This window comes from Dendrobates tinctorius, unplaced genomic scaffold (assembly GCF_039654945.1).
Source record: "Dendrobates tinctorius isolate UK_male_01 unplaced genomic scaffold, ASM3965494v1 ptg000016l, whole genome shotgun sequence".
Lineage (NCBI taxonomy): Eukaryota > Metazoa > Chordata > Amphibia > Anura > Dendrobatidae > Dendrobates > Dendrobates tinctorius.
This window is the reverse complement of record NW_027361684.1, coordinates 78,539,278-78,554,589: the sequence shown is the minus strand read 5'-3', so window position 1 is coordinate 78,554,589 and position 15,312 is coordinate 78,539,278. Positions and strand designations below refer to the sequence as shown.

The 15,312-nt window shown below is 42.6% G+C and overlaps 1 protein-coding gene across 1 annotated transcript in view; it reads left to right on the top strand.

The window, feature by feature from the left end:
* Positions 1–15,312, top strand: part of ANOS1 (anosmin 1) — a 309,454-nt gene that overhangs the window by 204,665 nt on the left and 89,477 nt on the right. The window contains exon 6 of the mRNA XM_073565978.1: positions 6,764–6,893. Within this exon, the coding sequence (XP_073422079.1) occupies positions 6,764–6,893 (130 nt within the window). The remainder of the gene's footprint in view (positions 1–6,763; positions 6,894–15,312) is intronic.

Here is a 15,312-nt window from a genome sequence, read left to right as displayed (position 1 = left end):
TTTTTTAGAGTTGCTTCTTTTTGCAATTTTAACCATTTGTGATCATAAGATTAATGCTTTAAATTAGGATTCTTCACAAGTAGCTCTGAAGACATGGTGACACAAGAAATGCTGTCCTGTGTCAGGCGCAAACTGGTAGACAAGCAGGCAGCAAAACAGCCAGAACTAATATATCACCAAAGTCTAACTTTTTTGTAAGTGGATAACCCTTTTAACATGAAGTCAATAGCCCTGCCTGATATAAAAATATTTTATATAAAGAAGTTTGAAGTGCATTTTTCAACATACTGTATATCAGAGGTCCCATGTGAACAATACAGGGCAATGGGTTTTGTCGAATGACTAGACCAGGTCTATGAAAACTTACTAAACCAAGTAGTCTCTAATAATGCAACATATAAATTGCTTAATTTTAGGTCACAGTGTTAGTAAGGGATTTAATAAGACTGGAGGGGTGGAGACTGATGAAAAGGTAGCACATTTTGGACCTGTCCAAGGACCTGGTGCCAGACAGAACTCATTGACTCCTCAGGCATATAGTAAGAAGACAAGTTATACTTCTGGATAGTAAATATAAAATCACAGCCAAGGTACAGTGGTACCAAGGCCATTTCTTAGCTGCATCTCTCTGAAAATAGGATGTTTTTGACATGACATTTATTTCAGCAGACACTTGCAGAAAGTTTCCTTCAATTGGATAAACTCGTGGGGATAAGATACATCAACCAAATAAAAGGCTATACAATTGTTGAATTCATTTGACCTGCATGACAGTTACCTTGTCAGATACGCTTAGTCAGAGACTTCCATTAAGTGGATGGAGTCATTGAACGGTCGTTTTATAAATCCATTCATTTTTACAAATCCTGGATAGCCAAATAAAACACATTTGCATCAGCAACGCTTGGATGACGAGGCTAAAATAATAAATGTAAACCTTTCGAAATAACACTGCTTTGCCCTGTGCATTTTAAATGATCAATTATGTCGCTAGGAAACTATATGTATAAGCACTGAACTTACTTGTGCCCAATTTTACAGGTTATATATTTCAACAAATTTATGGAGTTACAGTATTTATGGTTTGGTTTTATTTATTTTGGCCTAAATTAGCATTAAAAATGTTAGCCTGAATTAACTATTTTACATTAATCCACATCGTTACCAGTGCTTAAAGAGGATCCTCACTGCGCCAAATGAGAAAAAGCTGAATTCTGTTACCTGGTAATAAAAAAAGAGGGTGACATCCAGCTCTTTAACTAAAGAGAATTGTTAAAAAGTACCGAATCTGCTGATATTTAAATTTGTCAGGATTTTTTTTAATACATTTTTTTAAATAAAAAATCTTAATAATAAATAATAATACGCACCTCAACACTCATCTATCCAAGCAAAAAATATAGCAGCACTCTTTATAGACTAAGTTGTAATGAAAATTTGAATATGAAATGGTTGCATACATTTTAATGTACTCAGAGAGCTTTTGTATTATTTTGTTTGAATATTATGCAGTCATTGCAGGTTCCACCTATTCATACTTCCTTTATTCTATTTGGAAGTTTCTTTTTGGGTTTTTTTGCACTTTTCTATTGGAGGTGGTTGTTGCCTCCATATTTCTGGTGTAGGGAAGGTGACCTGACGTACGGACGGACGTGTCAGAATGGAGAAAGATAGGTATGCACAGTGTAGGTAGGTGTCAGTTATTATAGTGGGGAAACAGCTAGGAAAGTGTAGTGAACGTGCAGTACCTTGGGTGGACATTAGATGGCAGGGAGGAGTGTGAGCAAAGGACTTTACAGCAGCTTAGGGCTTTAGAAACCGTTGGTCATGGGGGGCGTGGTGACAGTTAGAGTGACAGTTTCAAGGAACCGGGAGAGTTATAAATACTGAGGGAGGGTTCCAGAAGGTTCCAGTCCCCAGGGGGAGCTCAGGTGACAGGATGACTGCGCCAGTCTGTGCGCTCTGAGGAGAATCCGACCAAGGGGACTGAGGAGAGGAAACATCAGGGGGGTGGTCCTGACAGGAAAGGACCGCAGCAGAGACGAGGCTCTGGGTGAAGGACACCGTATGTAACACGACGACTGAGCAGTAGAAGCGCTGTTGGTTTATGGGCCTAAGGCGGCCACAGCGACGGACCTGTCAGGAGCGTCGAAAGGAGGGGATGGTGTGTGCAGACACGTCCCTAGTGTACTGTGTGAGAAGCGGCTCTGGAAACGGAGGGCCGCGAGGTGTGAGGCCGTCAGTCGGACGGCAAGCGTGAATAAACTTGGACCTGTTGCACCCAGAATCTGCCTCCATCGTGTCTCTGTTGTCATCTCTGCGCGGTAAGAAGTGGGACCACCCCCTATGACCCCCCAGCTCGGCCCGCCACCGACTCTACATTTGGCATAGTCGGCAGGATAGACGCCGCTAATACATCATCTTCTGCGGCAGGCCTGCCTCAAAGACTGGAAAAGGACTTGGACTACTCTGTTTGGATTACAATTACCTGTGGATTACAAATGACCTACCTGTGGAATACAAAAAGGAAGCAGTATGTGCCTGGAGATCGACGCTTCCATATATTGGACCCTGACAGGAGGGTGGAGAGGCCTGCCAACACCTCACCTCACAGAGGGAGTGGCACAGAAGAAAAACTTGGCTGCGGCTGTCTGATGCCATTCGAGTGCTGCCCAAAGGACGGTATGAGACTCTGCAGGTGTCGGGGCATCGGCCGCCTAGAGTGGCAGTGGCGGCAGGGGATGGAGCTGTGCCAGAAGTCGCCCTCAGAGTCACGGGAGAGCAGCGGGATGCTGAGCTGGGGAGCGGAGCCTGAGCGGAGTCAGCGAGAACGGCCGCCACCAATACCAGCAGAGGACTTCTCAGCGGAGCCCCCGAGTTTGGGGGAAAGACCCGCGGGACAGTGGAGCGAGGGACGGAGGCTGCGGGTGAAGCCGCGTATTGATGTGATGGAGGCCGCAGTGCCGGGGAAGGTGAGAGTACCCCCGGCACCACCAGTGCCTCCGCCAGCGGCCCTCATCATTCCGCCGCCGCACGCTGCCCCCTGCGCACCGGAAGGCCTGGGTACATCGAGCCCAGTGGTGTATGCAGAGTTGTGCGAGTCCCCTGCTCAAGGCCCTGAGGTACCCCGCCTGGAGCCGCCAGTGCGGAAGTCATCCAAAGAAGACGCTGCTGCGTTCCCCCTGCTGATAGCAGCTGCATCGTTGGAACCGGCCGTTACTCCGGCTCCATTGGAAGTAGTGGATGCGGCCTGTCCTGAGGCCGCGGTTATGCCGCTGCTGAAGTCGACTGCGGCTGACTTAGTGGGCCTTGTGATTCCAGCCTCCAAGGACCCGGTTGTCCCCATTTGCCACCTGGCCCCAGCGGCTGTTGAGCCGCAAAAATCATCGGCCGCCTCTGATCCACGTCCTTCCTCGGTTAAGTCCCGCCCACCGGACTCCAGGGCTCATGCCGGACCCTCTGTTTGGGTCGCAGGAGTTATAGAGAAGAAGAGGGCCAGGGGGCAGGAAGTCTGGAACCTGCTCCATGAGAGGGGAGAGGCTGGCATGGCAGCTGCACGACCCCCGGGACGGCTCGTATATACTATCTTGCAGAAAGGGACACTTCTTGCATCCTGGGAGCTCCACGGTTGTGGGGTCCCATACTACTGACCACCGAAAGGAGGATTGAACTGTCAGGAGTTCGTTGCACCGTTGTGCAGGTCAAAAGGACAGTTCGCGGTCAGCTTTTAAAAAAAAAAGAAATGTTTATCTGTGATTTTTATGTCTGTTTTTCTATGTTCCTCTTACAGGATAGTTTGTGTTTACTTTTTAGACTGACAGAGCGCGGGATACTTAGAAGAGAGGGAGTGTCCATGTCCAAGGAAGGGAGGAGGAAAGGAGACATGCAATGTTATGTTATATTTTGGTTTTAAAAGCAAGCAAAAAAAAATAATATAAAAATGGGTACTTGTGCTATTATAAAGTTGTTTATTGTATAATATGCCAAAGTAAAATGCAACAGGTCCGGGTAAGGGAAGGTCTGGGAGACCGGGACGCCGACCATGACATGTAATTGAAAGAAGGAAAATGAGTTGGAAGACGTGAGAGAGACAGCCATCCTAGGTCAGGTCCCCAACACCACGGACACCCCTGAAGAAGGAAAGGCGGGCGCCGGCAATGATCTGGTAGATGTGTGGCCTCGATCATGGCGTACCGGATAGTGAAAGGTAACAGAAGGGGAGAGTAGGGGAAAGATACACGCCGTAGAGAGAATACGGGTGTACCTTGCCCAGTTTGAAAGACGTTGTCATATGGCGTGCGCGCTGGTGAGTAGCAGTAGGCTGCTCAGAGCATAGTGCTCCCAGTATGGTTCGGCCCCCGCAGATAGTGGGTTTGGCTCAACAGCTGGTCCGACAACAGAATGTAGGTGTAGCTTCAGAACGACAAAGGCAGGGATGACGATTGTCGATGACGACAATGGACAAAGGAAGGGGGAGTGTAGGGAAGGTGACCTGACGTACGGACGGACGTGTCAGAATGGAGAAAGATAGGTATGCACAGTGTAGGTAGGTGTCAGTTATTATAGTGGGGAAACAGCTAGGAAAGTGTAGTGAACGTGCAGTACCTTGGGTGGACATTAGATGGCAGGGAGGAGTGTGAGCAAAGGACTTTACAGCAGCTTAGGGCTTTAGAAACCGGTGGTCATGGGGGGCGTGGTGACAGTTAGAGTGACAGTTTCAAGGAACCGGGAGAGTTATAAATACTGAGGGAGGGTTCCAGAAGGTTCCAGTCCCCAGGGGGAGCTCAGGTGACAGGATGACTGCGCCAGTCTGTGCGCTCTGAGGAGAATCCGACCAAGGGGACTGAGGAGAGGAAACGTCAGGGGGGTGGTCCTGACAGGAAAGGACCGCAGCAGAGACGAGGCTCTGGGTGAAGGACACCGTATGTAACACGACGACTGAGCAGTAGAAGCGCTGTTGGTTTACGGGCCTAAGGCGGCCACAGCGACGGATCTGTCAGGAGCGTCGAAAGGAGGGGACGGTGTGTGCAGACACGTCCCTAGTGTACAGTGTGAGAAGCGGCTCTGGAAACGGAGGGCCGCGAGGTGTGAGGCCGTCAGTCGGACGGCAAGCGTGAATAAACTTGGACCTGTTGCACCCAGAATCTGCCTCCATCGTGTCTCTGTTGTGATCTCTGCGCGGTAAGAAGTGGGACCACCCCCTATGACCCCCCAGCTCGGCCCGCCACTGACTCTACACTGGTACCAGAACTGTACTCGAACTTGACCTGAACCCCTACAAATCAGTGGGGAAATCTCTCTCTGTCTCTCCCTAGACTCCCGAACTGTAAAACAGACTTCCAGGAGAAGTCCATGTTCGGAGTTCAGCACCGGTATGAATCACAAACATTACAGATCAGGTATTCTCATCTTTACTCATTCTTTATAGGCCCTCAGGTGTTACTGCATTAAAATTAGGCATAATTCTGACAAGCATATTGCTGCATGGGCTCAGGATACTGTCATTACTTCCATAATTCATTTTCTGTGAATACAGTTCACCATACAGTACACAAATAAAAATTCTTATATGCAAAGAAGAAGCCATATAGCAACACAACCCAGACACAATGTGTTATTTTCTGGGCCAAACCTTATTTAAAATAGATGATGAAGATTGATCAAAGTTGAGAATATTTATGCAAACCATGGACTGTGTACTGTGGATTCAAGAGGAGAGGAACCATACACCTTGTTATCTGCATACAGCCCAAAATCCTTTATCTCTGATTGGATGGAGTTGCATTAGTGTTCATGACAGGGGCAACTTCCACATTTTGAAAGGCACTATCAATCCATTTTATAGATGTTTTAGAACAGCACATTCTCCAATGCAGAGATTTGTTTTAGGGAAGTGTTTGCATATTTCAGCAACACAATGCTAAACCACGTACCGCATCCATCACAGCAGCTTGGTTTTATAGAAGAGTTTGGGTGATGAACAGTCTGCCTGCAGTAGAGACCTTTCACCAATAGAAAGCATTTGGCGAATTACGAGAAATGCAGGAAAGAAAACACACGACTCTTGAGCAGCCAGAATCCTTCATCAAGCAAGAATGGGGCAACATTGATCTCCTCATTTCCCAGACGTTTACAGACTGTGGTTAAAAGAAGAGGGGATGTTACATTATGATAGACATGACTCTGTTTTCACTTGGAGATGTGTTGCCACCATAAATTTCCAAATGAATTATTTTTTCAAATGAAATGGAAAAAATAGCTAACTTTCACCTTCTAATCTGTGTCCTATGTTGTGTTGTGAATAAAATATGGCTATAAGAGATTTCCAAAACATTGCATTCTAGTATTTTACACATTTTAAACTTTTTTTAAAATTTGGGTGATATATATATATATATATATGAAATAAGGCCTGAAAGGATTTCTAAGAATGTAAAAGAAAACCTCTAAAATGTGTACAAAGACATCAATATTATAGTAGAACTACAATTTCTTAAACAATCTTCTCCATCTACAGCCAAAGCCATGCATTGGAATACAGAAATATGCCATTTTTTTAAATAGTCATTTATTTCGATGGTTTTTGGGGTACTTTGAATAATTATGCAAAATCTTAAGTTTGAAACGAAAACACAAATTATATAGATTTTAAAATGCAAATGTTAAACATGTATTTCATTATTTCCTAATTACTTTTTATTATGTAAGTAACACGCATGTTGGTTCTATTTAAAACTAATAAGTATGGAATTTTCTTGATCAGACCACAGATGAAAGGGTACAGCTCTCTGATGTCAGACCAAGCAGATGGTACCAGTTCAGAGTGGCTGCTGTTAATGTGCATGGAACTAGAGGCTTTACAGCGCCAAGCAAACACTTCCGTTCATCTAAAGGTTAGTAGAACCTATCAAGTCTCAACATTTTGCAAATGTAATCATTTTATTTACATCTACATTTTTCTATATCTGTATTGAAAAATAAAATTTAAAACTGCACTAACTATCGGCAAGCCTCAGGTTCCTTGAGCCATAAACTTACTATGAAAAAGTATTGTTATAATGCAGAGGAGATAATTCCTTTCTTCAAGGGGCCACATGAGAGACAGTGACTAATGTGGTTGTAGATGACTAAAATAAAAGATTGAACTTCTTTATTCTCTTTATTGTTTCATATTAATTTTTATCACTTAATATTGTCAGAATTAGGTCTGCTGACTAGCTGCTACTGTGAATACATCTTACCATAGGGCTTTTTGTAACCTGCATTTTTTCCTGTAGCAGGCTACAATAAGCCTATATACGTAATTTACTGATTTTTGCAAAGTTTATATAAAGCAGTAAATCATGCTGCTCCTGTTATTCAACACATGTACCTTGATAAACAGCTACCAATGCAATATGATTCCCCCAAATTTTCCAGAAAGTCCCCACACAGTATGATGTCTACACACAGCTCCCCAGAGTATTAGGTCTGCACACAGCCACTCAAACAGTATAATGTCCCCTAAAACAGTATGAGGCAGCCACTCAGTTCCCCATGCAGTATCATGTTCCTACAAAACTAGTATCATGTCCCTACTTAGCCCCTCATGCACTATGTCTCCACAAAGTCCACCACAGACTATGATGTTCCCACAAAGTCCCCATGCAGTATGATATCCCACCACAGCCCCCTATGCAGTTTGGAAGGGGGGACTATTGGTTCCCGGTTCCATTATTGTATTTCCAGGTATTTGCCTCTCGTAGATCAAGATACTGGTGAAATTGAGAGCCTGGGCAGAGGGTGACTATTTGCTGTGGGACCTTTGGCTATTCCAGTCCTTGGGCTGCACAGGAACAGCCAAATGGCAGTATGTGGCTTGTGGGCTGCATTTTGGCCAGTTCTGGTCTAATGTATACTTTTTTACTTGATGCCATTTCATAAAATAACATTGTCTAATGTGTACTAGGTAGATGCAGGTCAATAGGCCACTCTCTGGGCCAAGAGTTATGACCTGCCTATAAACACTCAAGCTCTGCCTAGCAGCCATGTTTTTTTGATGGCCTTGAAGAACCACAAAAGATTGGGAATATTGAATCCAACATTTTCACATGGTCTTATCAAGAGTAGGTAATCTTTTTTTTTATTATTTGGGCTGTTATTTTTTCCAATTTCAGCTAGTTATAATCCTATATTACAAATTACGTCATTTACATCTGCATATTTTGGCAGAAATGTAGCTATTATTTAGTCAGAAATCCAGATTCCGTTAAAGTGCATTGTCTCTGAGATGTACACCACCCACACAAAATTACCTTCTGTTCTATCAATCTTCATGTCAAGATATTATACCGATTTCCATTTATTTATAGAAAGAATAGTGATTATCCTGAGTAACATTTCACCCCAAGTCTTATAATAATGAACATAGAGCCTCTTTGATCACATTTACCTGAATTCACTGCCAGAATCATGGAGTTTGCTAAACTGACTTCAACATTTAGCCATTTCGCTTTGCTGAATAAACTTTTAGTATCACTTAGAGACTTTCACCCTGAATATCATCCATTTTCATAAGGTATTGCCAAATTCATGGAGTGTGGTTCAGAACACTAGTTATATGTGCTTTATATTTATACAAGAACCCATCTGTTACACTCCTAACATCTTAGATGTCTACAGTCATTTCATGTGTAGAAAATACCATTCCTTGTGTATGAGAAATATACTGAAACAATCTAACCAATTCCTTTACCATTTATTCATCATGATGGCTTTAAAATCATACAACATGAACACGTGATTGGCACCTAAATCTGTACCAGGATTATCAGACACCTTTCCTTGATTTTCTTATTTTTCTGTACAGTTTTACTAAGCAAATTTTTTTATGATCAAATTAGAAAACCAAAAATTAACTGTGGAGAAGACTTAGGCTGTGTGCACACGCTGCGGATTTTGCTGCGGTTCCGCAATGGTTTTGGCCGCTGCGGACCCGCAGCAGTTTTTGCTGCGGTGTACAGTACCATGATTCACTATGGGAATCAAAAACCGCAATGCAGACGGTGCGGAATTTTCCGCGCGGATTATCTGCGGTTTTCAATCCGGAGAAAGAATTGACATGTCAGTTCTTTCTGCGGATTCTGCTGCGGTTTGCCATCTCCTCCATTGAGGAGATGAAAAACCGCAGGGCAAAACCGCAGAGCAATCCGCAGGTAAAACCGCAGATATTTTGACCTGCGGTTTCACCTGCAGATTTTACAAAATCCGCACGGATGAATCCGCACCTAATCCGCAGCGTGTGCACACAGCCTTAAACGTAATCTGTCATCAGGTTTTTTGCTATGTAATCTGTGAGTAGCTTAATAAAGGAAACTTTAAGCTTATGTATATTTATACGGTGGCTCAGTGGATAGCACTGCAGCCTTGAAGCACTGGAGTCCTGGGTTCAAATCCCACCAAGGACAACATCTGGAAGGAGTTTGCTATGTAATCTTAGTTCTCTCCGTGTTTGCGTGGGTTTCCTCCCACACTCCAAAGACATACTGATAGGGAATTTAGATTGTGTGCCCCATCGGGGACAGTGATGATAATGTGTGTAAAGCGCTGCGGAATATGTTAGCGCTATATAAAAAAGATAAAGTTTTGATACTTAAAAATAAGTTTTGATACTTTTTACTATGTTAAAACTCTTGGATTCACACATGCACTTAGCTGAACAAAGTGAGAAATATTTTTAACTCCTTTTCCTTTTTTTACTCTAATTCTATGGTTGGTTTTAAAATATATAAAAACATTATGCCAGTCCTAAAACGTTATCGCAGGGAATATTTATTCACATATTGGACTGCTTATGGTAAAATAAGGTACTTACTATTTACATTCTTTATCAAATATACCCATATCCCCCAAAACAGCTCAGTCAAGTGACACCAGGTTGATATATAGTTGGAATAGTTTCTTCATTCGTTGTGACTAATCACCACAGCACTAACTGAGTGACAGGAGCCTCTTCTTCCATTTCTCTTCTTAGCTTGTCATGTGATCACAAGTGGATTGAATAGAGTTAAAGGAAATCTGTCAGCAGGTTTTTGCAACCTCATCTGAGAGGCAAAGAGGCTCTGAATCCAATAATGTATCACTTAGTTTGGTGCAGTAGTTTTAACAATAAGAGTTCTTAGATGTAGAATGCATCAGAGCTGGGAAAGCTAAATCCATCCATACCACAGCTTTATGTATACGTTGTCTAGTGACAGTTAGCTGCTTATCACAGGAGAAGGCGGAGTCAGATGTGTGACTGTGCACCAGCTAATCATAGCAATGATAAAGCCCTAGTGATAAAACCTTCATAAGCAAACAACTGCACACAGCTTGATAAGCAACACATTGTTGAATTCTGTGTTTTAACCCCTTAGTGACAGAGCCAATTTTTTAAATTCTGACCAATGTCACTTTATTTGGTGATAACTCTGGAGCGCTTCAACAAATCCCATTGTTTTTGAGAATGTTTTTTCGTAGCACATTATAATTTATGATAATGGTAAATTTAGGTCGATAAGTTTTGTGTTTATTTATAAAAAGTTTCAGAAATTTGACAAAAATGTAAAAAAAATTGCAATTTTCAAAAGTTGAATGATTATCCCTTTAATCCAGATAGTCATATCACACAAAAACATAAAAAAATAACATTTCCCACATGTCTGCTTTACATCAGCACCATTTTTAAAACACTAATTTATTTTATTAGCCTTTTAGGAGGTTTAATAATGTAGTAGCAATTTTTTATTTTTTCAAGGAAATTTACAAAATTTATTTTTTTGAGGGACCTATCCAGGTTTGAAGTGACTTTGGGGGTCCTATATATTAGAAGACCCCAAATGTGATACCATTTTAAAAACAGCACCCCTCGACATATTGAAAACTTCTTTCAGAAAGTTTATTGACCCTTCAGGTGATTTTCAGGAATTAATGCAAAGTGGTATAGTAGAAATGAAAAAGTGTTTGTTTACCACCTAAATGTCGCTGACTTCTCAACTGACCGCTATTGCCGGGAGACTCTAAGGCTGCTATTTGGCCATGAACTGCTATGGTAAACATCAGGACCACACAATCATGATCTCGGTGTGTCAATTAGATTAAAGCAGAAGCTCCCACAATCTATTAACCATTTATTAGATGTAGTCACTTTTGACAGCAGCAACTAAGGGGATAAACAGATCTGGATGGTGCGAACACTAATCATTTGTGATACAGCAGGTTGTCAGGTATAATGTACAGCTATCAGCTGCTGGATTGTCACCTGTATGGGGGTGCTATTTTCTTATATCTCAGGTCAGCAAAAAGATGTATTGGCTATCATTAAGGGGTAAAACCCTACCTTATGCTTCCCTCAGACTACATACCAAAAACCTGCTGAAAGTTTACCTTTAAGCCCACCATGCACAATAATAACTGTTGGTTGAACAATCATCTGGCTGTTGATTAGGCCAACAGCTATCTCTGTCCAGACCCACAAATGCTTGAAGGTTTAGCTGAGCCAAGCATTTTTATATATTTTATGCAAAAGCCTCTCAGACTTTTCTAATGTCAGCTTATCTCCCACAGAAAAAAACTGTTCAACTGGAAACACAAATGCTGGATCCTTTTTTCCCCAGACATCACCTGTTGGGAGAGACAGAGTTAGCATGTTAGGAAAATGTTATGTCAATAATATTTCAAATGAGAAGAGGCTAGGGGTGTCTTTAAGTATATTGTAGAACCAAGGGAAAATGCCAACACTTTTGGTGACATGTTAGCATAGCTAGCTTTGGAAGCTTTGAAAAAACGTTATTAACCTTCAGATATGGGGTTAATCTGCAGGGTAGTAGTGTTCTGAGCCTGCCCGGCACCTGCACTTAGAGCCCTGCTGTCGGGAGGAAATTAACTTTATTCCTCCCTGTATCATTCGGTGCTGAGTAATGGAGATGGCTGCGGGTCCAGTGCTGGGCAATTGATTTGTGGTTATAACTGCCGCTCTCTATACACACAGTGGTGAATGAAACCATGCTAGGGCCACCCCTGTTATTGACAAAGTGATCCTGCTGGAAGGAATAAAGTTAATTTCCACCTGGCAGTGTAGTCACCAGGCAGGTTAAGAATGCTATTAGCCTGCAGATTAGCCCCATACCTGCTGGTCAATAGTATTTTTTCAGGTGACATGTTCCCTTTAGGAGGTGGTGCTGCAAAAGTAAAGAGTATGGTGGAAAATGGAGAAAGAGAAAGACTTGGATACTGGTATTTGTAGTCTTTAAATGCTAAAAAATGTAAGTCCAACTTAAGGTGATATAGTGGCATCACTACTAGAGGAATATGGTCATGTAAGAAATGAAATTAGCTATTTTTTAATATTGAAAAGCAATGTTAAAAACATTTCTAATAAGTTATGACCATTTTTCTAAAAGGAAATTGCCAGATTGAGGGATCTGGCAAAGCACCAATATGTGTTCATTCTTATGTTAACACCCTGCCTAGTGGTGTGGTAACATGAGTAGTAGTGGTGTGGTAACATGAGTAGTGGGGTGACTAGCCTGGGAAAGCCTACACCCCTCTTCTAGTCTGAATCTAATTAGCATATTGGAAATGGATTTTTAACATCCTTTTATGCTATACACTACGATCACTTTCTACTGTAAAAACAGCTTGATATGCAAGGTTTTATCATAAGAAAAAAACGCACGGTGGCGGTTAAGGGACATGGTGGACCTGTCGCATTCCTTTTAAATTTCCTACTACTCTAGCGAATGTGAGAATTGTGAGTTATTGGAGGGAGATCTTTTTTTTCACAAGGTCATTATGCAGTCAAAATGGAGAGTGCCCTAGAGGAGCTAGCACCTCAGTGTATTAATGTACCTGGAAAGTTGATTGATCTCCGCAGGCACCTTGTAATGCCTAATTTACTTTATGGTGATTTTGTCGAAATTAAATCTCATCAATATTCCAATCTTGTGTTTTCTTTTTCTAATTTCCTTTTTCCAAGAGCCATAACTTTTTTATTTTTCTGTCAACATAGTGATAATGAAGGCTTGCTAGTTGCGAGATGAGTTGTAGTTTTGAAAGGCATCACTCATATTACTATTCAATATACTGGAAATTTCTAGTGCAATGTAATTATAAAAAAACAAACAAAAAAGTTTTGTTTTTATTTTAGTTGTGCTTTTACTGCATTTATGGTGCTGTAAAAATCACCTGGAAATACGATTTTCCAGGTAACTACTGTACATTTACAGAGATCGCAAACTTGTATTTTTTGTTTTAATTTAAGTGGTAAATTGTTTGTGATTTTCAGAAACCTGTAACTGTTATGAATGAGTCACTGTAGGAGGCAAAAGCAGAAATACAAGCTAAGTCCAGAAAACCAGAGAAGTTGGCAACTATCAGATTGCAGACCCCTGAACCTATCAACACAACTAGCAGTAGCCATGGGGGGTTCCTACGATGCCCTAGACCCCTCGATCACAGCCGGAGAAATACATAGGCCTAAAGAAAGAAAGGGAAAATCTAAACTGCCCCAGAGCAGACCCCAAAGCAATAGGCAGCCCCCAACATATAATGACGGTGAAGCAAGATGAAAATACTAACACAGACAAAAAGATAGACTGAGCAAAGACGGGGCCCCAAAACTACCTAGATAGGAAAGGACAGGAAGGCTGCTGTCTGCAATCTGCAAAAACCCTATCAAAGACATAAGCCAACCAGCTGATATGAAAAAGGCCCTGAAGCAGCTAGGCTTCAAAAACTGAATCAGCACTCAGGTATTTTCAGAAGACAGAGCTAAATGAATTCAGCACACCCCAGCAGGGAATGGCAGAAATCCATAAAAACAAAGCAAAAACAAAGTCAAAGCACAAAAGCAAAAGGCCGAGCAGCAAACTTAGCTTTGGAGGAGCAGGAATTCAGACTGGTCTCCAAGGATCCCACAGAGAAATCACCCGCAGGGCAGAAGGGCGTCGGCAGCCTTATATCCAGTCCGTAACTCCACTCAGCCAGTCCTCATCATCAGCCTCAGGTGTTTGACAATCAGGCTCACTACCTTTCTTAACCAGAAGAGGGAGTTCCTCGGGCCTCAGTAATGAAGGGGAAAATGAACTCACAACAGTACCTCCCCCTTGAGGAGGGGTCACCGAACCCTCAACTACGCCACCAGGGCGATCAGGGTGAGCCCGATGAAAGGCACGCACCAATCGTTTGGCATGAATATCAGAGGCAGAGACCCAGGAATTATCCTCCTGACCATAACCCTTCCACTTAACCAAATACTGGAGTCTCCGTCTAGCCAGACGGGAATCCAGTACTTTCTCTACCTCATACTCCATGTTACCTTCAACCAATACAGGGTCTGGAGGTGCCACCCCCGGAACAACAGGTTCAACAAACCTCTTCAACAAAGATTTATGGAACACATTATGGATTTTAAATGTGACAGGAAGAGCCAAACGAAAAGAGACCGGATTAATAATCTCCACAATCTTGTAAGGTCCAATAAATCTAGGCTTAAACTTAGGAGAAGCCACCTTCATAGCAATATTTTTTGATGATAACCACACCATATCACCAACCTTAAACTGGGGACCAATGGTCCTATGTCGGTTGGAAAACCGCTGGGCCTTCTCCTGGGAGAGAGATAACTTATCCACCACTTGGTCCCAGATCTGGTGCATTCTCTCCACCACAGTGTCAACACCTGGGCAGGCAGAGGGCTCCACCTGCCCTGAAGAAAATCGAGGATGAAACCCAAAGTTACAAAAAAAAGGTGACATCAAAGTGGCAGAACTAGCTCTATTATTTAAAGCAAATTCGGCCAAGGGCAAAAATGAAACCCAATCATCCTGATCAGCAGAAATAAAACATCTTAAATATGACTCCAAGGTCTGGTTTGTTCTCTCTATCTGCCCATTGGTCTGAGGGTGAAAAGCAGAGGAGAAGGACAACTGAATTCCCAGTCTGGAACAGAAAGTTCTCCAAAATCTAGACACAAACTGGACTCCTCTGTCAGATACAATGTTCTCAGGAATCCCGTGCAAACGAACCACCTGTTGTAAAAACAGGGGCACCAACTCAGAGGAAGACGGCAACTTAGGGAGTGGTACAAGATGAACCATCTTAGAGAACCTATCACAAATCACCCAAATAACAGTCATCCTCTGAGAGACAGGCATATCTGAGATGAAATCCATTGAAATATGGGTCCATGGCCTCTTGGGGACAGGCAAAGGCATCAACAACCCACGAGAGCGAGAACACGATTTAGACCGGGAGCACGTCCCACAGGACTGCACAAAATTCCTGACATCACGA